Source organism: Camponotus floridanus, unplaced genomic scaffold, assembly GCF_003227725.1.
Source record: "Camponotus floridanus strain SB8 unplaced genomic scaffold, Cflo_v7.5 scaffold1, whole genome shotgun sequence".
NCBI lineage: Eukaryota > Metazoa > Arthropoda > Insecta > Hymenoptera > Formicidae > Camponotus > Camponotus floridanus.
The window spans coordinates 8,060,518-8,085,150 of NW_020229214.1; the positions used below are offsets into that span (position 1 = coordinate 8,060,518).

The 24,633-nt window shown below is 41.8% G+C and overlaps 1 protein-coding gene across 3 annotated transcripts in view; it reads left to right on the top strand.

Moving 5' to 3' along the window:
• LOC105251352 (MICAL-like protein 1) overlaps positions 1 to 24,633 on the top strand; it is a 59,498-nt gene that overhangs the window by 18,928 nt on the left and 15,937 nt on the right. For 2 of the 3 annotated variants that reach the window (XM_011258093.3, XM_011258095.3), the window contains exons 1-2: positions 13,265 to 13,699; positions 21,839 to 22,125. In XM_011258093.3, coding sequence (XP_011256395.1) covers positions 21,974 to 22,125 — 152 coding nt within the window. In that variant the 5' untranslated portion in view covers positions 13,265 to 13,699; positions 21,839 to 21,973. Of the gene's footprint in view, positions 1 to 13,264; positions 13,700 to 21,838; positions 22,126 to 24,633 lie in introns of those variants that run through there. The other variant, XM_011258094.3, reaches the window with a different exon arrangement.

The following is a 24,633-nucleotide window of genomic DNA, read 5'->3' on the forward strand; positions in this document are numbered from 1 at the left end:
CCGTAGCTGCTACGCCGAGCATATTTCCGCGGGGGTGGGAGAGACGAGAGGAAGGGATGGAAACGTACGGACGCGTCGACGAGTGGGGAGAACGCGAGCAAAGCGTTTGCGCGAGAGAGCCGGAGCGGCGAGGGGCAGCGCGCGGGAAAGAGAAGCTCGCGAGAGGGAGAAAAGGACCCGGTCCGACGATGGCGGGGATCGGGGTCGGGGAATCCCGGTGGTGGTGCACCGGGTCCCTCCGCTCTGGTGTGCCGACTATGTATATATACATGTATATTTTTACACGCGGGACTTTGTACGGACGTCTCGCCCTACGTGTATGCGCGCGCGTGTGAAAGGACCGTGGCTGTCTTCCACTCGCGCGCGCTCCCTTTCTCGGAGGTGCGAGCCCCTCTCCGCGGTGTGTAAACGTACGTTCGTGCGTCTCACGCATGTAGCGCCAGCAACGAGCCGGGGGGAGAAGGATCGAAAATACGCGTCTTTCTCCCTTTATACGGTCCCGACAGGAGACTCTTCTCGCTTCTCGTCGATGATCGGTCGTAAAACTAGGAACGTGTCGTCCTCGTAAGCGGCCGCTTGGCCTCTTTCCTTCCCGTGCCCGCGTTCGGCCGCGCCCTCTCCGCTGGTCGCACCCCGGTCATCCCTGTCCGCCAACCCTTTGGAGAGGGTTGCGCGCGGCCGATCGCGAGCGGAGATGGCCGAAGGCGAACGAGCGCGGGGTGGGCGGCGGGTGACGGCTGAGGTTGTCGCGGACGCGGTGGCCGTTCGCGAGGGTGAGTTTCGAGTTCCGTCGTTGGAGTTTCGATATGGTCCTCGTAACAACTCCGGCTATCTTTCCAATCGGACGCAAACTAGTATATACGAACTGGTATCGGAGTCGATACCGGGGCGAGATACCTCGCAAACTTTGGCCGAAGCGTAGATAATGCGAATCGAATCGCAAGTAGATCGACATGGTTTCGACGTGTCGCGCGCCTATGCAGTTTCCAGGTCTCTTTTGTATACGTCTAATTTCATTGAATATTCCGGTCGTATCGTCGAAATGCTGGAAACCCGACGGTTGGCCGAGACCCTCGACGAATACATAAGCGCGCTGTCCTCTTCCGCCTCGCGCGTCTTTTCCCTCGCTCGACACCAATTTCACCGAGTCGCCTTTTCACTCCTCCTCCTCCTCCTCCCGTTCGGATCGCGAACAGCGTATGTTTAATTCATGTGCCGGGTGTTATGCACGCGAGCCGAGAGCTCCCCGTTTTCCCGTCATCTTGTCCTTCGTGTTTTGATTTTCCGGCGCGATGAAGCGGCCGTCCCTCTGTTCCGTCCCGTCTCCTCGCGTCTGTCTTATTGTTCCTTCGCAACCTCCCTCGCTCGACGCGCATCATTGTGGCCTCGACCGTCTCCATTTTCTATCCCGAGAGCCTGAAGTTACGCGTACGCGGCGTAATTTGTGATTTCCTCTTGTCCGCGACAACAATAATCCTCTCGGTTCGTAGAAAGGATCGGCAGGACTCGACGATGGTCGAAATTTTCGTTGGACACTTCCGAGAACGATGTTGCGGCAATTTAGGAAACGCACGGACGGCGGGAACGTTCTTTGATGTTGAGATATTTCCTAGCGAGTCGGTTTCCAATCGCGTGACCGAGTCGGAGCGGAAATGCTTGCGTGCTGCCGAATCGCGTACGAAGGAATATGCATATAATTATACGGTGCGCGGTATTTGTGGATTATTTACAAGCACGCCAGTGCAGCGATGGTTACCCTTGTATTCGCAATCCTCTTTGCAGCGCTCGCCGTGAAACCGCGACAAAGTTTGGGGACTCGGCGAGAGAGAGCCTCGTTCGCCTTGTTTAATTGTGTCGGGGTTGCTCGCTAAAATATCCGCAACAAGAAACTGTTCCTCGCGTTATATTAATCGCCGCTTTTATTAATGGCCCGGCATTTTCGTGAAACTTTGGAGTTTCGGCTTTCCCGACTCTGTAACGCGCATATAATGCATAATTTAAACGATGAAGTAACTTTATGCATAACCATCTATGGATTTGGTTGGACAAATATGGGAAGGGGTGAATTTGTAAGTCTTGATGGATGCAGCCGAGCGACCCAACAGCTCTAGCTTTCATATATATAAACTGCGGAACGTGTCGGTGAATATTATCAATTTCAACGATTAAAAGGATGTCGGCTAATTGCGATGTCTCTTGTTGTATTGTTTTTTTTAGCGGAAGAAGAATAAATGAGAGAGCCGGTTATGCAGAAGGAATAAGAGCATGACTAGAGTACGCGTATCGCGAAATATTTTACGACCGTATACTTGTATAACGATAACATGTACAATTCAATATTATCGAGCGACGTAGCTTTATAGAATCTCGTTATTACCGAACCTTCTATTGCGTATGAAATCTAATCGAAATTTCATTTGAGACCAAATTGGCCCAAGAAAACCGTATCCTGTTTGACGCAAGGAGGTCCCGAACATATATGTATATGTCGTTCTCGTTGAAAGTCGAGCAATAGTCTATCCGTGGCTATTGACATACCAGCTCGACTAACGAGATTCTTACGTGGCTTCGCGAGTGATTATTTAGATCTTAATTAATGAATCCTTGCACGGTCCGTTGGAGCGATCGATCGTGATCTCGATAATCACTGGAAATTAATTTTCCACCATGTTGGGCTTCGCTTGCGCGAGTCGATCGATAACACGCGAGAGCCGTACGTGAAATTCAGACTTACTCTGTGTAATTTAACACACAACTATTTCACAGTCCCGATCCTTCTTTTCTCCCTACAGCTTTTAACTTCACAATTATTAATTATGTAAATTTCATTTATTAATTATGTAAAAGACATGACAAACACTGCTTACCCGGGAAACATCCGGCTTCTAATTGGTACGACTAACTTGTGTTTACCGATTATTACGCGGACGCGAAAAAGACAGCCATTGGGTTCTTCGGAGGGAATTGGAAGATTAAGGATTCCTCCGTCGTCACACTCGAGCATACCTTTCCATTTTGTCGTCATAGGAACGGTGACGAGGGGAGATTTCTACGATTCGACTTGCTCCAAAAATATCTTGCGCGTCGAGAAGAGAAATATTATAATCAAAATGTGATGAAACCTTCCGCGAGATCGATCGCCTTATTTTATATCGAGCTTGCAAAATTTTTTCGCTCGTTTATTTAACGAAAATTTATTTGGCGAAATGAGTAATAAAAATTTAAAATGATTTTTACTTTTTATTTCATGTACAAGAGTGGAATCGAGGAATTTTTTCGGTTAGATAGATCAAATTGGACGTCGTAAAATTTGCTTGATCGCGTTTGAATGCATCGTCTGTGTACTATTTTGTCCCCTTTTTTATCTCGATGTCGCGTTCTTAATTATCCCTACCTTTGACTGAAGCAGAACTTTTATTCGATTAACTGCATGAATTTGATGAAAGGTGAAAGCGTCGAGCGTACACACGCTAATTGTCACAAACTCATTTGTTCATTTTGCAATTGTTAATTGTTACAATGGCAAGTCGTCACCCTTCTTTTCTCTTTCTCTCTCTCTCTCTTTCGCTAAAGACAATAGCGGAGATAATTGACGACCCAAACTTACGACTCACAAGAAACGCTTCTGAAATGTAATTGCATCCGTAGTTTCGTGCGCAAAATACACGAATAGCATTATGCATTGTTTCATGCTCAAGTTTTACTTATTGTTAGTAACCCGCAATGTACCCGCAATACACAGAGTACTAATTATATTTAAGTCATTATATCGTATCTGCTTGAAGGTGCCATATCATTTTCCTGGAAATAAATGCACCGCAATAATACCGTAACGTAGCATTATATACGCGCGATAGTCGAGATAGTCGTCGTTATACGGACACGCGGAAATGCAACAATGGCCTTTTGAATTTACTTCCGGAACGCACCGGACACACATTGAACGGGACGAGCTTGGCAATTGGAACGGAAAGAACAAAACATGTGAAAAATAAAAAAAAAAGTACACATCGCGAACACAAATGAAGGCACAATAAATGAGTTTAGATATGCAAATGAATGGCGCACTTAAGGGAATACTTTGTTTTTCCTTTTTGCTCCAAGCCCGATATCGTTTAATTTATTTAGTAGAGAGAATCGCGATATATTACAGTCGAAATTCTTCTCCTACTTTTAATCTGAACATTTCAATCTAACTGCTTTGATACTTTAAGCCTAAGCAGATTATTCTCTCTTAAAATTATTTGTATTGTTAATCTGTAGATTTACCAGAAGCTCCTCTTTCAAACCCCAAAGTGGAAAATTATGTGTTTACTATCCGTGTGAAGTACAAATACAAAAGCTCAATTTCTGTATAAAGTAAATCTGTTAAATTAAAATCCTATCGAATTCATTAAAAAAATTGAAAATAAGAGTAAAATTTTGACTCGGGCAATGATGGCGGAATAAAATTTCGAGAAGGATTTCGGAAAAATTTCGATGATGAAACGCACGAGAGAGAAAGAAAAACACACTGGCGTTCGTCGAGAGGCGGACCCCGCCCGCGAATTAGAAAGCGACGCACGTGATTGTGTCGTTATTAACGCACACACGCTTGACTCGGGCAACGGTGGCGAAATAAAATCTCGAGAGGAATTTTGGAAAAATTTTGGTGATGAAACGCACGAGAGAGAGAAAGAGAGAGAGACACGCTAGCATTCGTCGAGAGGCGGATCGCGCCTGCGAATTATAAAGCGATGCACGTGGTTGTGTTTTTATCATTATTAACGCATACAGGTTTGCCTCGGGCAACAGTGGCGGAATAAAATCTCGAGAGGAATTTTGGAAAAATTTTGGTGATAAAACGCACGAGAGAGAGAGAGAGAGAGACGCTAGCGTTCGTCGATAGGCGGACCCCGCCTGTGAATTAGAAAGCGACGCACGTGGTTGCGATTTTTGTTGTTATTAACGCACACACGCTTCTGTTTGTTCCATTTCGCCTGGCATAAAGATCGACCGGCGATAACGATCCTATTCGCCGGCCGGTCACTTCCTCGGATACGTTTGCTCAGGCGGCCCTTAATAAATTATGCGCCGACTGGAACTGGATAGAATCGAAACAACTATATCGGGCTATAGTCGTGCGCACTGGATGGACGCATGATCGATTAAATAGCGGAATACTTGGACTCTGCGCGCGTTTTGCGCGAGCTTTGACTCGGATTACGCGATTACCGATGCTCTCTTAATCCCTGGTGAAAAATGGCAAGTCCCTGCGTAGCGGATCTTTGTCTATCGGGCCTGGAGATCTCGAGACGTCGAGGAAAGTAGGCTCGGAGGCCCGGAATAATGCATGTCTTTATCTATCGTGCTATAGTCTTACGCAAGCCTGGCACTCGAGGCCGATTTATTCGTGGCTTTTCGTTTCGCCGCGATTAGGTTTATCAGATCAGCGTCGCCGACAATGCCCGATCGTATTTCTCGGTCTTTAGTGGTCGCTATTTTCTTACGTGTAAAGTGCATTCTATTACCGTCGCTATCGATAAGCCGGTTTTGCAACGCCTATGATTCACGCGCGGAGATTTAATTAAGATTCGGCGATACCCCCTTGCAAATTATTATTATTTATTATCGCGACTCGGTGCGATTTTATTATTTTTTTCAAGCGGGTTTCGTAAAATCTCTGGGTCGGTCGTGTACATGTTTTTGGAATTTGAAAGACGCGCATTCTTATCCGAGAAGATGAGCCCCAACGCGGAATTAATATATAACTAATATACCTGTTCTTTGCGAGATTGTAACACGAAAAACATACGTTGATTCTTATTGCTAGGATGGAGCAAGAAGGCCGTTGCAGAGACTTGCACTACCTTTTACTATCGATTCTGTCGACGTTTCCGCGAAGCGTGTCTGCTCGTCTCTTCTGACCTTTGAGAACTTACGTGCTAACAATACCTCAAGTTGTCGAGTGAATCCGAAAGAACGCAAGGCCCGCATTTTTGAAAGCTTTGCGAAGAACGTTCTCTCCCGGCATCTAAAAAAATTTCATCAGTCTTATTATTGTTACTTGATAAACGTGATTTATGCAGCTGTCAAGTATACGCAACGTAATTAACATATACAATACAAATAAATAAAGAAGTAAGAGAAAGGAAAAGATAAGCGGCAGACACATGTGTGAAAGTAAGACAAAGCGATAGATAGTCAACTTTTAAATACTACTAAATCATATGGTTTAAAAAGTCTGAAATGAAAGAATAAATTTTTTGCATCAAATAGTCTTTAATTTATGTGAATCTTGCAATTAAATGGCGACATCATGGTCGCAAGAGTTTATAAAAGTTTGTCCTAAATGTCTCGATTGTGTGCTCACCGTGAATCTTGAACGCGATATTGTTTCAAACTTTTTCTTTTGTAAAATTCAATGCAATTACATAACAAAATTATTATAATTGATCAACATTGATTCTGATCTTCCTGGTCAAGGTCTTCTTGGTTGATTCAATTTTCTAGATCAGGAGAGGTAAACGAGATTGAACGATACTATAGACAGACTAGATCAACAAAGTAGATTCTCTTGACATCCGTTTTCAATTAATCGATGCTTGTGCTATAACACAGAGTAATGTAAATAGAATGTGAATGTCGTGCTTCTCTTTCCAAAGAGAAATATTACAGGTGCATTGATAGAACGGTACAGGCGAAGGCTTTAGAACTCTTGAGTAGAAGATGTTTGTCCAACCTCAGTTGATATAATATGTGCATATTTTTTCTTTATTTATTTTTTTCCATCCAAAAAATGTACTCGTAATAAATTTTCACTTTTTAGAGAGATGCACGATTTGGAATGAGTTGTCCATCATGATTTAAATTTATAAAATTGATGCACACACCTGGATATTCGAATATAAATTGCTAACTTAAATCTTTGCAGAATTTAAAACCAGATTAAACAGATTGTCATAGAATTTTAAAAGAGAAACTTAGTCATTAATAAAGAAGCAAAATTCCCCCTTAAATTCTCGATAAATTATCCTAGATGAATTTGTTTTATTTATCAGGCATATATTTTTTGACGCGTACAAACATATAACATAAAAAATATGTGACCTTTTCCATATGCAAATGCACGATCTACATGAACAAATTAAATTTTGCAAATTCAACCGAGTCGGCTTTCGAATTTATTGTGACATTGAATTTTTTATTTATATTTATAGATATTTTATTTTCGAGATATCGAGATAAGAAAGATCTCTTGAGATAAGGAAATATTTGAATACTGATTATTGATTTGAATACTGGAGAGGAAGATTTGAATACTGATTATTGATTTTTAAGTCATTTATAGCCGATCAAAAGAATCTATACTGTAAAAAAATGCAATTTTTGATACATACGGGATAATTAAAAAAATTATATCGACCACCAACGAGTGGATATTAATGAATCTGTTCAACTGGAAAGTGTCTGCTGTTAATTATATACTCTTATTGTCGATTACTTTTTAACGTTCCCAAAGTGCTCGCGCACTTTCGAATCTTATCACAGAGAAATCAGAATGATCCACTTGGCATTTTCTAAGTCGATGTAGTGTAACAGCAATTCTTCATAATTATCAAATGTGCAATTATCAAGAGTTATTTCTTATTCGCACGAGAAACTCTGTCGCTCTGGACATTTCTTTTTCCGAAAGTGAAAAGAGAAAGTTTGATACGGATGATTTCACGAGAAGTGATTTAGATTCTTCTAAATTTTACTTACATCTTGATACGAAATCGATACAATACGCGTACCAGAAACTGCATGCCGAGCAAGTAGCAGAGAATCGTTAGAACGTCTGAAATAGCTATGGGAGGCAAGGAATTAGAACATTTGAGCACAAACGTATTGTATATAATCGATTTATGCCGGTTGTACAAAATCGAAAGACTCTGCGATATCGAACAGTCGAATATACTTATCGTACATTTTAATACACTTATCGTTATTATCGTTCTTCTTTTTCTCTCACGTTAATTTATCAAAGGTAAGACACATGTTTCGAGGAGAACCACGATTACGACGAACGCATTCGTCAGCGAAACATCCAGAAAACGAACGTAATTAACGTCGAGTTGTCGACGGGGTTAAGTGGTCACGAACCTAATAATAAGCGTCGACAAATGGACAAATTACGGACGAGATATTCGAGCAATTGCAACAAATTATGGGCGGCGCGAACATGTGCCGATCCAAAGGGATCGACAACAGGCTCTTTTAATGAGTATCGAGTTATGTTTCATAAAGAAAAATTTCTCCAATTGTAATTTCTCAAAAAAAAAAATCATGGATTTATATTGCAAAAGAAATTCGGATCGATTAAAAAAGATTCTATAAAGATTTAAATCAGAAATATTGTTTTAGAAACGCGATTCTAAGCGAGAAACCCAAATTAGTCCCATTTGTTTTTTGTAATGATTTTTCAACATTCTTTTTCGAGTTGTATTCAATATTATAATAGAGCAGAATATTTTAAACATTTTTTGCCGAAATAAATTTACAACGGTCCACAATTAGCGTTTGTCGATATTTGATTTTCCTCAAAGTTCTGGATTGAAATAGAGAAGCAAAAAATCACTTGGAAAATATTCTGAATTCTTTGTAGAGATAGAATCAAATTTTTTACCTTGCGATTAATAGCCGGGCTTTGTAGACTTTATATCCACACTGAGAGAAATGTTTTGTATCAGCAAACAAAATGTTGTTACTGACGCAAAAACTAATTGTTGGTATGCGATCAATTAAACCTTTGGTTTTCATGCCGATTTTAATTCGTTGAATTCATTTACTTAATAATACACAAATGTTTTGTACAAAGATTTTGAAAGTGAAAAATAGAATATCTTGTTACCGAAATAAAACAATTACGTAAAAATAATATAGCTAAAAAAACTTTATTGTTAACATAAAATAAATTATTTCTTCGGAAAGCCCGGAAAATGTTTTAATAAAGTTTCAACTTTTCTATTCATAAGGAAATTGTGAGAGGAGAGACAGAAATTTTCTCTAACCGAAAAACTGAACGGTCATTGCAAATGTCGGTAATTATTTAGCTTAGAGAAGTTACCTTGGAAAAAAGGTTTCAGTCGGTTGTTTATTTAAAAGTTATGAACAAAAAAAATTTTATAAATAGAACATATTTTTCGGATATCATGTACATATATTATGGCTTTATAACTTTCTATGCAAAGTTTATAACTTTCTACGCGAGGTATATCCCACATCACATGGGTTGGATTAAGTTATATCTTCCGAAAGTGGAGCCCCCCGCAGGGGAGCGGAACACTGCGCCCATGCATGTATTTTTCAAGATGAGAAACCAAGTTTATTTATATTTGACCTTATTTTGCTTTTCTTTCGATAAATATATTAATGAACTTATGAAACTTCTTTTGTTTATAACTTTTTAATAAACAACGAACGCTGACTAAAATCTTTTGAATGTTACTCAGAGTCATCATCTTGACAATATATGTCAAAGTTAAAGTTATCTGAGGTGGCTCCTCTAAGCTAAATAATTATCTAAATGTCTATCACTTCATTATTTATTAATTATTTTACCGTGTCTTTGCACTTGCTTTTTTCATTTAGTATCTAAAACAAACTAGTAATATATTTTCTTGTTTTATGCCTAGCAAACAAATTAATACTGATGAGAACGAACAGAGTGACTGCAGAGAAAATCACGCAGTACAAAACTGATAGACGTAATATGCGTAATTCTGTACAAAATATTTAGTAATACTGACCAATTTTAAGTATTTATTAAAAAATTGTTTAACTCGATATCATATCGTTCCATACTATATTTAACAAAAATATTTTTTACTACAGTAGATTATTTTGTTGAAATTATTAAAAGAAAGTGTATTTTGTAACTACGATCAAACATTATATTACTACTCACAAAATGTGAGTAACCAAATAATATCATTTTGTTAATTCAAGAATTAATTCAAGAATTTATCAAATTTTGTTTATCTAGACAAAAAATTATTACACTATCTTTACAAAATTTTCTTATTAAAAACGGCTATTTGTGAGTAACTTTATTTTTTTGCTACCATTACTATAACTTTTTCTCGGTGCAGTTCGTAGCGGAAATTTAAATATGAGAGAAAGTCGATATGTATAGCAACAAATAGGTAAACAAATATTATTTTTATTTCTTATTCTATCGAGAATTTATTCAATAGCTGATATAAAAATGGGATTTCTCATCCGATTCCATAAAAGTCTATCAATCTTATTTAATCTAATTTGCGAAAATAATTGCGAAAAAAGGGAATTTTCACGCCTATTTCTGTTTTGATTCTAGATCGAGAAACTGTATTTCAAATAGAAATAGAATCCCCAATATTGATGTTGTAATACGAAATCCTTATTTGAGACGATTTTGAGAGAATTCTTATCAAAATCCATACAGTATCTACAACGGAAAATCTTGAAAAGTTTCTATGCCAAGTATTATGTCGAAATCTGGGGCGCGATGCAGAGCCTCCTATTTTCTCGAGAAAATGCGGCAAGCGGACTCTCGTCCCTCCCTCGTACACCATCGTTTTTCTATACTTTAGCAATGAGATTTTTCAAATCACTTTACATGTCATACGTCCGATCGCGGCCGCTTTCCTTCTCGCGTGCGACACACAACGCGCGGTTTATCGTCGCGAAAGACACTATTCCCGGTGCGATAAATCACGCTGGATTTCCGGGTAACGACGTTTTCACGTTAACCTTGTTATCCTGTCCGAGAAGCTAATTGACCTCGTTTCTATTTAGTCTCTTAACACACGCTGCTGATCACGGTCGCGTTGCACGCGAGTTGCAACGCGACACGAGATCGCGGAAAGTAAAAAAAAAAAAAAAACATTCTCCCTGTGTGAAAAGAGCTAGAGCTGGCCTATTAGAGTTGAAAATCCCATCTAGCTCGTTTCTCGGTCTAAAGGTTATCTGCTTCCTCCGAGGATGACGAGAAACCAAGAACGGTCGAGAATCCCAGAAGAGGGGATTCCACCCGTTGACCGGAAATTAGAGACGTATAAGGTCACTTTTATCGGTCCCATTTGGAAGATTTTCCGGTTGATTTAGCAGCGCGATTCGCTCTTGCAAATTTCAACTATATATGCATCGCAGAAGGCCGTGACACCTTATACGAGGCGAAAGGTGACACGCGCACGATGGTTCCGAAGGATACCGAATGATTTCTGCCGGCGAATCGGAGCCATGCGAGGTCATTGCGGTGATATTTCCGAGCCGACGTTGTTATACGAGAGTATAACGCGAGGACTTGCCGATAGTGTAAGGAACGCGGTTGACAGACGCATCAGCTGACGCGCCATTTCGATTATTTCGAGCGAAGGAACGCCAGGGATCTATTAAAATTGACCCCGTCTGCGTCGGGATCGATAGCGCGCGGCAGAATTCTTACTAAGCGATTTTTACAACGGCTGGTTCGACCCACGCTTGACATCGCGATAACGAGTATCACGCGAGGTGAATCTTGATTGCGGTCAAGATCGCAGGGATCAGATTAGGTGTCCGCTACACGCTCGCTATAATAAATGTATATCGACGATATAGCGAAAGTGATTTAAATACAATATAAACCCTCGGCCGAAACTGGTTTTCGCTCGTCGCTCATCGGGTACTTTTCGTGCGTTTCTTTGTAAAGGATCCCCTTCCGTTCTCTCTATTTTTGCGTGTAAAAGCGCTATACATTCGCAGCATCTGGTCGACGCCGTAACAAGTTTCTGTCAGTTTACGCCAACACAAAAGCGTCTCCCATGTGGGAATCCGACCGGGCAGCTGAAAAAATTCTGCTTCAAAGGCAGGTCAAAAATTTGCAACATCAAGGTATAACGTAATTTTTATGTATGGAAGAGAAGCGGAGCGCGTTCCATACATTGTAAGTGTTACGTCATCCATATGAGAAAGGTAGTGGGTAATAAATATGTATACGAGAATACACGTACTCATCGTATCTTTGCGTAAGATAACGCGCGTAATACGAGTATTTATCGTATATCGGAAATTGGTAGGCAGATGTAGATTATCGCAAAGATACGCGAGGTTTTCGATTTGCCGATAACCAAATATTTTCGAGAATCAAAATATATATTTTCGCGATATCATACTCAGAAAGTTTCGAGATTTAAAAATTCAATGATTCAGCGTGAGCGAAAAATTCATAAAATCAAGTCCAGATTAGAATGAATAATCCCGAACAAATTTCAATGACGTTAATTAACGATGTAAAAGATTATTTTATTCAAAATTTGTATAAAACATTTATAAAAAAAACTAATTAAACTTTTTAATACTTTCTGGGGCTTAATCTAAATCCTTTCAATCATGAATGTACTTGAAAATAGCTTATTCAGAGATTAACAGAAGCACTTTATACACACACATATAGTGTATTTGATTAAATGTGTGTACACTTAATTATTTTTTTAAACAATACAGTTGTGAAAACATATTTCGAATAAAAATGATTTGGTTTAGATATATCTAATGTGAATTTAAAGGAAAATTTTTAACTATTTGTTTTAAATATTATTTATACCAGTTTTATTTTCTGGAACAATATATCCATTTTACGATAATTTTAACATTTTATAACAAATTCGATAATGTGTGTGTGCAATAAAGTGAGATAGTCGTTTGTGAGAAATTATTATTCGTGTTTTACATGAGTGGCAGAAATAAAATATATCCTCAATAAAAAAATCCATTTAAAATACCGCCTAAAAATATTTACTATTATTATTACGGCCCGGTTCCACAACTCGAGTTAATCCGAGTTTAATACGTTAAATTGGGTCCTGACGTTAAATTTGGTCCACTCGCTACTTAAACTCGGATTAACTGGATTCTGGAACTACTGGACCTACATGGACCTTAAACACAATAATTTTTACTTTAAACACTTTCTTGTAACGCTAACAAAATACACCCGAGTGTATATGCTTAAACTATACAAACACCCTGTATATATATTTATTATAATACAATGTGTCAAACGATTGATAGGACTATTGGTCGTGCATCGAGAGAAACGAGTCTCGAGTATATCTCGCGAGGACGCCTATTCCACCGCTCGTCTCGCAAAACGGGCAGGGCACTCGCAGGCCGCGGCGAGAGCGAGAGAGAGCGAGCCGCGCGCGCGACGCGCGCGACAAGGACGGCGGCCGCGAGACGGTAAAACCGAGCACGCCGCGCGCGGCGTCTCAGTCGCAGCACCGCGCGCGCGCCGTAAACGCGATTGTCAGACGCGCCGCGAGTCAACAGCTCGAATCATCGTCCGACGGTTTCTTGTTGGATCGACAAAGAGGCCGAACGTGACCGCTTCCGAGAGTGCGATAATCAAGTGTACCCTCGAATACGCGAGCGGACAAGAACGCGTGTATCCTGTCACGTTGCGTCGCGTCGCGTTGCGTCGCGATCGCGCAGTCGCGGTTAGGGTTGAGGTTAGGGGACGTCGCCTGTCCTGTGGTGCATCGTGACACGCGCGCGCGACCACTTTGCGCTGTCAATTTCGTATTCAGCTGGTGGACCGAGACACGCCGAGTGCGAGGCCTAATGGCGTAACGGCGACGGTCGCGGATCAGGACGGCGCAGCAGGCACGAAGGGAAGAAGGGAGCGGAGAGCGGCGCAAGTTTCGTGCAGTGACGTAAGGTAACGGATCGCTTTGCGAATGCGTAACTTTCGATGAGGGACGAGGAGGGAGGGGGGCAGATGCCTCGCGCGGAATTAAATTTGCAATTAATTGATACACTTTTTCCCTCGTGCGCTCATTTTATCCATTTCGTAATCGAGGAATACGACGAATGCCGATAAGGCGATATTTCTGCCGACTTTGCGATGCTTTGTTTACATTTTTTTGCACATGCTACGTACATGTTATTATGAAAAAACGTCTTTGCTTTTTCTATTTCATGTTACGCATCCGTCCTCTAGGCTTCGGAGAATCATCATATTCGAGATTATTGCGCGCGATAAAGAGATGCGTAAAATTCAATGAAAGTCGATACTATTCACACGCACGCACCCGCATGGACACGTTCTGACCGGAGAGCACGGTTGGAAGAGATGCGGGCTGTCTTACTACCTGTCTGCCGGGGTTCGTTCCCACGGTATCCTCGCTTCGCGCTCGTGTGTATGTGTGTGTGTGTTGCACGCGCGCGTGTAGGTGCACGCGAGGGAACGAGGAACAAAAAGATAGAGGCGCACCGCCGAAATATTGTTTCGGCTCTCGTGTATTCGTGACGCGCTGCTCGCCCCTTGAATCTGTTACGGGCGTGTGTGTGTGTGTGTGTGCTCAAACCACTAAATATACCGGTTCTTATATTTCCTTTTTTTTTTGTTATCTGTATAGGCGCACTTTTACGATACTCGTTTCCTCCTCTCGCCTTACGAGTCGTTAACATGTTTTTTCCTCCTCGCCTATTCGTTAGCGCAGCGCTTCGCATTGTTCCTAGAAACAGATCCCTCCAATCACTCATCTTTCCGTATTTTTGATACATGTGCATAAATATTACATACATGTATAATTGAATATATATTAATAATAAATTTAATATATAATTATATTTAAAAATATAATATATAATTAAATATATATTAAATATATTAAATATAAAATATCAATACATATATGCGTAATAGGAAATGTGTACTTTCGTAATTCTCCGGCAGAATTTCCGTCGTCGATAAATCCATTAGCAGCTACTCCGACGCGCGTAATCGGTTTTCCGGAGAAATAAATCTTATCGAGCAAAGATGCGGCCAACTGCGTATCAGTTCCATTACGGTGTACTATACATGTATATTCATACGTGTGTTCTATGCCAAGGAGCGTGTATGGTCGTTTCTATGGAGTTAAAAGATTACTTGCATGACGAATAAACGAGGTCGCTGTCCCCGTCTCGCAACAAATAAAGCAGCAAAATGATCCATCTGGACGTTTGCGCGTTTCTAAGCGAGATAGATCCCGCAACAATCTTTCCCTTTCCTCGACATTGACACAATTCAAGAGATCAGTGGGAAATGCAGCGATATTTTATCCTAAACAATTTTTTAAAAATATATCTAAATATATTAAATTATAATAAAGTTATAAAGTTGTTCTGAATTGATTGCTACATTTGAGCAGGATCAGAATTTGTCCTCTCTTGGAGAAACTGTCTTGTAAGTCTAGTCGAACTCGTCTGGAGAGAGCGAGCGAGATCTTATAAAGTCAATTATTTAGACTTTTGATATCAGATAAGGCTCGAGTCTCGCCACTTTATAGACTAGGGAGAGAAGAGAGAGAGACAAGTCAGGGGGGGAAATAACTCGCAATCTTCAATGGAGCGAGAAATCTTTCTTGTAACGAGACGACGTCTACTATATCTACAACATTGCGGGTTAAGAAAAGCGCTTGTGCAAAGAAACGTAGAGTTAAGTACACTTCCTCCCCCTCGTGGGGGTCAGTCTCGGCGCTTTATCGAGGTTCTTTCACGGTGACCGGTCGAATCTCGTTGGACGCGCATCGGAGCGGAGAAGAAGAAGAAGAAGAAGAAGAAGAAGAAGAAGAAGAAACGATGAGTCACGCCGGCTAAAAACCCGTCTAAGGCTCGTTTGCGCGAGCAAAAGGACGAGGAAATCCCGGCCGGCCAGGTGAAAACGAGAGATAAAAGGTGGAGCCCCCGGTGGGCTCCCTGCGGGTTACTGTCGCAGCGATGGACAGGTTTGCGTATCTGCGTAAAACCTAACCGCGTGAGTCACCGCTTTTAAAAACGTTTCGTAGATAAATCGTCCCTTTTACGGATAAGAGGGATAATAGAGATTTTCAAGTTGGAGTTTGGACTATCATTGTAATTTTGGCCAAATAGAAGCTCTAGTCATTTGTAGACTAGTGCAGCGTTTCCAGATTAATTCCGCCATTTTTGGGCCCTTCGAAGAGATCCCCACCGGTAAGAAAACGAGCAGGGATCCAGGTTCTAGCTCGTTAATACGCTCTTTCGCCGATCTCTCAGGGATCCGCGGAACCGACGAGGATAGATCTCTTCGGAGGAAGGGACGGATCTCGAGCCAGCCCGACTCGAGGAGACTCTCGACAACCGCTTTCGGACAGGTAGTCTTTAACTCGGCCCGACGAGAGGGATCGGTGCGCTTTGAGAGCTCGCTCCGCCGGCGTCTCCGCGGCTTCTCCACCACGTGTAAGACGCACAATCGCGTGACCACCTACCCGCCAACTTGAAATTACCTTCCTGGAAGGTAAAGACCGACGTTCCCACCGACGGTGCTCGATTGCCCCTCGCAATCATTTCGGTCCCCCTTGCCTCCCTTCGGGACCTCTTCGCTCTTTTCGGCGAGTACGCCTTGATCGAATCGCAAGGTTACGCTGTAAGCTAGTTCTCTCTCTCCCTCTCTCTCTCTCTATCTTTTACGAATCTCTTCCAGCCTCGCAATCTTTTGGTCGGCGAGAAACGTACAGGAAAAAGTACAAAATCTTTTCCTTCGCGACGAGGAGAAAAATGTATGTGATCTCGTGACGAACAATGCGTGTCGCCAGTTTGACAGAATCAAGGCCCATTCTATTCCGCACAATCCGAGGTCGCGGGCAAGGGGAGAAGATGATCCTATCTCGGAGTCGTGTGAGATTTCGCGAGAAAAATGGTAGACGAGCGCGCGTTACGCTTTCATAAAAGCTCGTCGTAAAGTTGCCCTGGGATTTACGGTACGCGCGTCGTTTCGTTACGTTATGTTACATTATGTTGTATTCGTATCGTTAAATCTAATGATCGCGCGTTATTCAGCTTTACGAGGTCGGATTAACCGCGGTCTTCATCTACAATCGCAGTCGCCGACCTTGGCCAAAGCTCGTTGAAACTCGCACGCAGCGAGAGAAACTGCGTCTCCGATTGATTATTTTCCCGATATCGATCTCTACTGAAATTCTACGAATAAAATATCAACCGGAGACGAGAGACGCGTATCTCGCAACATTTGCATGCCGTTATCGGTCAGTTTGCGCGGCAACACGGTAGTAAATATTACGGATTGCGCGCAAGTCGATATCAAGTGGAGTCTCTCTCTCTCTCTCTCTTTCTTTCTAACTTCTATTTTCGAGCCGCTTTTTGCGATCAGCGCGATTGCGCTCGCTCATTAAAGTGCGATCCTTAATTGCTGGGAACGGACATGTGAGTTTATCAGCGAGTCAAGCACCGTGCGAGAAGTGCATTTTAAATCTCAAGGATCTGCATTTGCGGAGAGAGAGATCCTTGATACCGAGCTTTTTAGAAATTAAGGGCACTTTAGATCCGCGAAATTAAATCAGTGAAAAATCAAGGAATTTAACAAGAATAAAATTATATACTTTTTATGTATATTTAAAATTGTATATTTTTCACATCATGTTACACAAATGTCAAATATATTCATTACTCCTGGAAAATTCACGACATATTCCTGCTAAACTCGTCGATGAGAATCTATTTCTTCTTTCATAGACGGGTAGATTTATATATCAATTTCTCTAGCCGCGTAATTCAACGTAAATAGACATTAATGACGGGGAGATGGCGGCAGATGGTGGAAAGTCTTCTCGCCGGGCAATTCCTTCTAATAGTCTCCCCTGGCGCTTTTCTAGAGAAACAGGATCGCGTCCGTGGGATTAATTACGGGCACGTTAAAATATTAATGCGTAAACATCACGATACGTGCGTACTTAATTATCCTTAAACGCTGGATTCTCGACAAATTAGCCGTGTATATAAGCCGGATTCTAATAAACGTGGATTTTAATTAACGTTCTATCTGGGCCGCGACTCTTAATAAATAAAGGCGAGAGATGGTTTACAATTTTTTTTTGTTTTTTTTTTTTGACAATTTAATAAGAGAGAGTTTATGAATCTCGGGAGGGCATTTATAAATTAATACGTGCAAACGGTGATGCCTGCACATTTTCTTCCGCGGGCCAGTTTCGCGAGTGCTTTGCGCGCGCGCGCGCTTTCGTATCAAGTCACCTGAGCGACGACAAGTGTCACTCGAGACTGCAATGCGACGGAGTGACTATTGAAACGAAAGCTTTCCAAGCTCTCTAGTTCGCGGTTTGCGGAGAACCGCGGACAACGCTCGGCAATGTTAAGTGCTCGAGGAACGCCGATTCCCCAGAGATTTCCCCATAACAACGTCCGACAAGTGGAGCGAATTAAGAGAAGCGCCGTTTATTATTATACCCTCGGCAAGACTCACCTCCATCCGCGACGACAGAAAGGTCAATCTCGCGTGTCCCGGGACGCCTTTTTTTATCAAAGCTATTTTTAGATCGCGCCGAACGTCGAGTTGGCGCTACGTGTCCGTCGATCGCGGCACGTGTTACCGGATTGGACATCGGCCGGAAGTGACCCGCGGTCCGTTTGTGGAAGTGTCGCGCGTACCTCCGTTTCTAGGACGCAACGCGGCTAACTGTAAAAATATCGGGGACGTCCTAATCGCGTCGTGAAACTTGCCGTTGCGGAGGTTACCGCAGGTGCCTCGCAGCGCCGCGGGCCGTCTTCCTCGTCGGCATGAATCTTTCATGAGGCCTCCTTCTCGTTCTCTCTCTCTCCCTCGCCCGCGGGGCCGCATTAGATGCACCTTCACTTTTGCCGAGCGGCCAAAGGCAGCCGATGTCTTTGGAAATGATTCCTCCTCGCGGCCGAACCCTTCTTCGGCATCGAGTCGTGTCTCTGGGCCCAGCCTCGCGGACACGTTCGATATTTTCTCCTCTCTTCCCAACGCTACATCGATCATACAGCAGATATCATCTTTCGCAAACTGTATATATATATACGTTTACATCGTCGTATTTCATTGCGCCAAGATATTTGCCTTGTCGAGTGTTTACTCCGTTTCGCGATTGAAATCGAGTCTAGCCGCGATTTATTTAGCGTTCGCTTAATAACGCTTTTCACTTTTTATCTCGTATTTTACTTTCACTCCAATTGTTTTCGCCAATTCTCATCTCATTTTCCTAGAATAGCCCGTAGGTAATTCGCTTCGGTTCTCACCTGGATGATTTTATGGCTGGCTAAGGTGGCTCGAAAGAAAAAAAATGCCGCTAAGCTGTTAATTGCCGCTAAATCAATTTCTGCCGCGCTTTACCACGGTTAAAGCGAAACGTTGTTAACGTTTCTCGAAGTAGGACTGTTGAAGGAGGCTAGTCAGACTAGCAAAGACAATGGTGCTCGTTCCCGCGCTCAAAAACATCCTCTCCCGCCCCCTTCTCCCTTTTGTCCCACGGCATCTCTCACCTGTAAAACGGCCTTTACAGCCTCGCGGTTGTTGGCAAACGGTGAACAAGGCCGACCACTTTGCCGCATGTAACTTTTACTTATTTCTGCGCACCTACGTTTCACTCGTGGCGCGCTCTTGGTAGGATCATTAATCACGGTACGCAACGTTGCCGGGATACCGTAACCGCGAAGCTTAACGATTCCAAGTTAGGAGGACGCGTCGATGTCTCGGGGATGTTGGAGAACCTCCTCCAATTTAATTGTATCGCGACTGTCGCGTATCAAGCCATTTGTCGCACAAAGCGTATCGATATTTTTTTCGGGGAGAAAGAGAGAGAGAGATTGCCTCTTCGCAAACCATAAGACGCAGTGATTTTTGTTCGTCGGTGAAAGCCGACGAGGCGCAAGTGTGCCGCGAGACAAAAAAAGAGAGACAAAAGAGACAACCGGAATATTTTATTTTCAAAGGGGGGAAAAAAGGTGCATTGACACGATAAAATAGGAGCTAGAGCCTTGTAAACAAGTCTACGCTACAAGTACGCAGAATTCGCCGGCCATTCGAACCATAGGCGTTTCTCGCGCTGCGGGCAAAAACTGGGAGCTGGCGGTTTTACGCGAGAGGGACCCGTGGGATAGTTTGGTAGAGTCTCGGACAGCTCGCAGTTTAGTAGAAACCGGTCGGACTAGACTAAATGCGATCGAGCACTTTCCCGTTAACTGCTTTATCCGTTCCACTTTTTTGCGTCGCGCGTAATGTTGGGGCGCAACAAGCTTTATTGCATCCTAGGGTAATCTCACTTGGACGCAAGTTGGTCTACTTTCGTATTTATATCAGTAGAGAAAAAGATGGTGTGTAAACCGCTTGCGAATCGAGATGATCGCGGCTGAATTTCTTAGAAGTCACCCGCCGTTTTCTCGCTCATCGATTCGCGCTATTCGGAAATTTGCGAGAAAGGCGAAAAATAGAGCGGGTTTCTCTTTAAATTGATCGCACGTGCCGCTCATCTTTTCGCTTATTCGAAACGTTCGTCAATTGATCGATTGGAAATTGCGAGAAACGTCGCGATAAATATTTCATGTCGTATCTTCGACTCTTTCCATTATATAATATAAATCGTCGTTTCTGAATTTTTATCGAAATATTGTAACCGCGCACGTATTCTTTTATCGATTCCGACTCGGTTCGCGGGTGGTTTTTTCACGATGATAGCGTAGAATAATAATGGTGAAGTAGGAAGCCGGATGGGGAAGAAAGAAAGATGACAGGAGGAGTAGAGTTGCATAAGATTTATGATAAAACAATATTCGTAAAAATATTACATGGGATTAAAAATTTTACAACTTTAATCTAGTCTTGAGTGGATCTTTGGCAAAAATCTCGTTTTGTATATCTCGTCTCAATTTTATTATCAACTTTGATACCGAATAATTGTTCAAAAGAATATTTAACGTAATTTTTGCAATATATAATTTAAATTAATTATTATTACATCATGTACTTCTGAAAATAATGTATATATTTCAAGATTAAGATTGTTAAGATTATTGATTTTTAAAAAATCCGAAATATGCATACTTATAAATTAAAGGGAGATGAGGTAAAATCAGTTGCATTATATAAAAGAATTTTATTTAATAAATAAAAATATTTATACAATATCATATAAGAAATGAATATAAATTTAATAAATTTATATCTGTATAATAAAAATATGTATATAAATTTTAAAAATCAATTACAATATAATATAAGCCAGACAAATGAAATTTTACGCAATATTTCATTGTTTTCAAATTTTGTTGATATAAATTTCTTTATTAAATCAAATTCTTTCATATAATAATTCTTTTCTCTCATCTAATTTACAAATATGCCTTATCTCTTTAAAAATCAATAAGCTTAGTATCGGACAATTAAAAATCTCCGTCCTGATCTTGTCTCGAATTCCGAGACAAGACAAGACAACGTCAAGATTAGCCTTGGTATTTCGTGCAACCCTAGAGGGGAGGCGAGAGGGATAATGAACGCAGCGCGTAGCTTATCGTGCGGCTTTTCACGCTTGACCTGGTGCCGCGTTGCTTCGCAGCCTCCCGCTTTCACGTTGCGCAAAACATCATTCTGGTCAATCGAGACGGTCAACGCGAACAGCGTTCGCGATTTACGGCTTGCCCTTTCTCCCCGTCGCCCCCTCCGGGATTCGAGAGCGCCGCGCTATGCGCAGCCTGTTACGAGACGAAACACACTCGACCATCCCGAGAGCGCCGCCGATTTGCGGTGACACTCTCCGTTTTTTCCCCCCTTTTTTTTATTTGTTTTCTCTTCCTCTCTCTTTTGACGTTGTCCATGCGCGCGACAACCGTGACATATTTCGACTATTTTCTCGAGGGACATAATACCGGGAAAATACCGCCCGGTCTCCTATTCAAGTCGAGGATTAGTTGCAGATCTTGAAACTTTCTACTTGACGTACATTCCAGTATGTCGCTGATGTAACGAATAATATTACGCATCGGCTGTAATTCAAACTAACATGCGAAATTTTTTCCTTTTCAGAAGTCAAATTAGTATCATCGAAGAGTGCGTTAACGATACAAGGGATATCGGCCAGGTTGAGGAGAGGCGTTTGCCGCTCATTAGAGCAAGTCTTGCGAAGCGCGTGAGAAGAGGAAAAAGGAAGCTGCGAGCGCGATGGGGGAGAGACGCGGTACGAAGGCCTTGGAGCTTTGGTGCCGCCGTATAACCGACGGTTATCCGGGTGTAAACGTGCAAAACATGACCACCTCCTGGAGAGACGGGCTAGCCTTCTGCGCCATGATTCATCACTTTCGGCCAGATCTCATGTAAGTCTATAGCGAGCATTTAATCGCCGTCTACGCGAACGATATTACGCGGATAATGACGCGAAATCCCATTTTTCCGCCGTTTTATCAAACGAAACACTCATGACGGTGCTTCCTCGTGTAATAAACAATCGAGCACGATTCTCCGAGCAATTGCGATAGCTGATCGTGTGTGCTCTTAAAAATGCGACTTAATCCTCCGATTCCTGGCGCGATTTCAAATTGTCCTCGTTAAAGTAGATTGTCTCATAAATTAAGCACAGAAACCCGAGTCTCATCGTTTCAACTCGATTACGTTTCGTCTTAATTACGCGCGGTTTGTCTCGATTACTCACCGAGAAGTTTCGTGTCGTGTGAAGGATCTTGGGTATCATTTGCTATAGTACAATATTAAACGTAACAGAATATTTAAAGAAAAAATTCAGAAAGACATTTACATACATTATATATATATATATATATATATATATATATATATATATATATATATATATATATAGACAGAAATCAAGATGTTGAAGGATTTTAGTTTTTAAATACGTGTCAGTATTCTTGAGATGAATTATTAAAATACCTGGGAATTTCCGAGGATCTCCCAAAGAGATGCAAAAGATCCAGAAATTCCGAGGCATCCCCGATGAATTGTCCCCTTCATAGTAATCCCAGGATTTCGCGTCGCCATTGCTCGGCGACGAAGGAAGGTCCTTCTAAAAATAGAAGTTCAGTGAATTGACGATCGATAAAGCAACAGCAGCCTGTGCACCCATCACACAGGAGGAGATGTGCGTCGGTTTTGTAGGTGATAACGGAACGTAACCAGAATTGTGCGTTACGCAATACGAGACCACAACGGGCACTTTTGCAATCTACCTTGCCTAATCTCGGGCGCGTCAAACTTTACTTTCCTCCAAATTACTGTGCCAACAATTACAGATTTTAATCCGTCTTACATATTGTCATCCAATTTGTCCTGGAATATAATTTATTTTTTATTTTCTTTATACTGGCGAGAAGAGGAGAGAGAGTGTCGCCAATTTCATCGTCCCCGAGTAATATTTATAGTTTGCATTTTTAAAGATACAATCGTCAGAATCCGACTCACAATATTCGAGAATTAACGAGGATACTTTCCTTCTTTTTCCGGCATACATCGGTCTTTTTTCGGTGAATAATCGATAAGCCAGGAATAAAAAAGACGGACAACATCGCGGAGATTTATTTGTCTTCAATTATTCATGAAGACTAACGACATCTCGAATTTTCTTGGCGGGCGTCCAAATAAATACCCCCTGGTAGCTCGTAAACATCTGATAATTATTACAGTCGTGTTTGGCACGTTGACGTGAGCGGATAAACAAGGTGAGCGGAATATATTTGTCGTCATGTGGATGCACATTTATAGAGAATCTTTGAAAGGGAAATGTAGTACGTGGGAGAATCGCGTGCGATTAATATGTATTGCGATAATCTTACGACGTGAAATATTAATGATAGAATCGCGAAAGAATACGCGGTTTGGATCGTTGCCCATCGAATCGCGCAGATGAAAGCCTTCTATTATAGAATAAGCGTTCTTAAGAGAAAAATGCCTTTGTTCGCGCAGACAAGAGAGTCCTGACTCGACTTTGTTGTTTTTGAAAAAAAAAAAACCTCTTTGTCCCGGTTTCCTATCGGTGCTCTATCTTGCACTCAGCCGATTGTATCTTGGTAGAATTAGAAAGGTGGAATTAGATTTTTTTTCAATTTCGAGGCACGAAAATGCACGCCTTTATCTATTTCGATATCTCTGTAATTGAATGGAGAATGTCATTTACGAAAATGTTATTTAAAAAGATATGCAAATTTGTACTCTTGAAAAAGTATCTCCTTGGGAAGAGCAACGACGTTTTCTTTCCCTTAAAGAAAAGATATTCCATTACAGATGTCTGAATATGCGAAAATTTGCTTCGGAACAGGGCGCTTCGCGACTCAAGGTCTCACGACGAAGGGAATTCGTTTTTTATCGCTGACGGAAGGATCGTAGCGAGGCTATTCTTCATTCCTCCTCTTTCTTATTGTCTCGACTAGTCGGACAAAAATCTACTCGAACGTAACGGAGGCGATAAAACAGCGAGAAATTTTCTTTTACTACCTCGCGTTTTCGCGGTTGAGACGAAATTTTCTCCTTTTTCATTTCTTCCCTCGTTCTCTCCAGTCGAGCGAATCGAGTTGGTTTAACTCCGATAAAGATGTACCTGCATAACGCGTCTTAATTATCGCCTTGTTAAAGTAGATTGAAAATTATATTAATTATTATATGATTGAAAATTACAGGGATCGGGTCAGTCGACCTTTGTCATCGAGTAGAAGAGCCGTAAGAGTATCCCGGAAGAGTATGACGTGAGAATATCTCGGAGATCTCTGGGACGAGTGAAAGTGAAATCGACAGGTGTGCCTGTAACCGATCGAAGGAGAGAATCGCGCGGCAAAGGGCAGATCTTTTCGCGCCTTTGGTGAAACTCGTGGGGT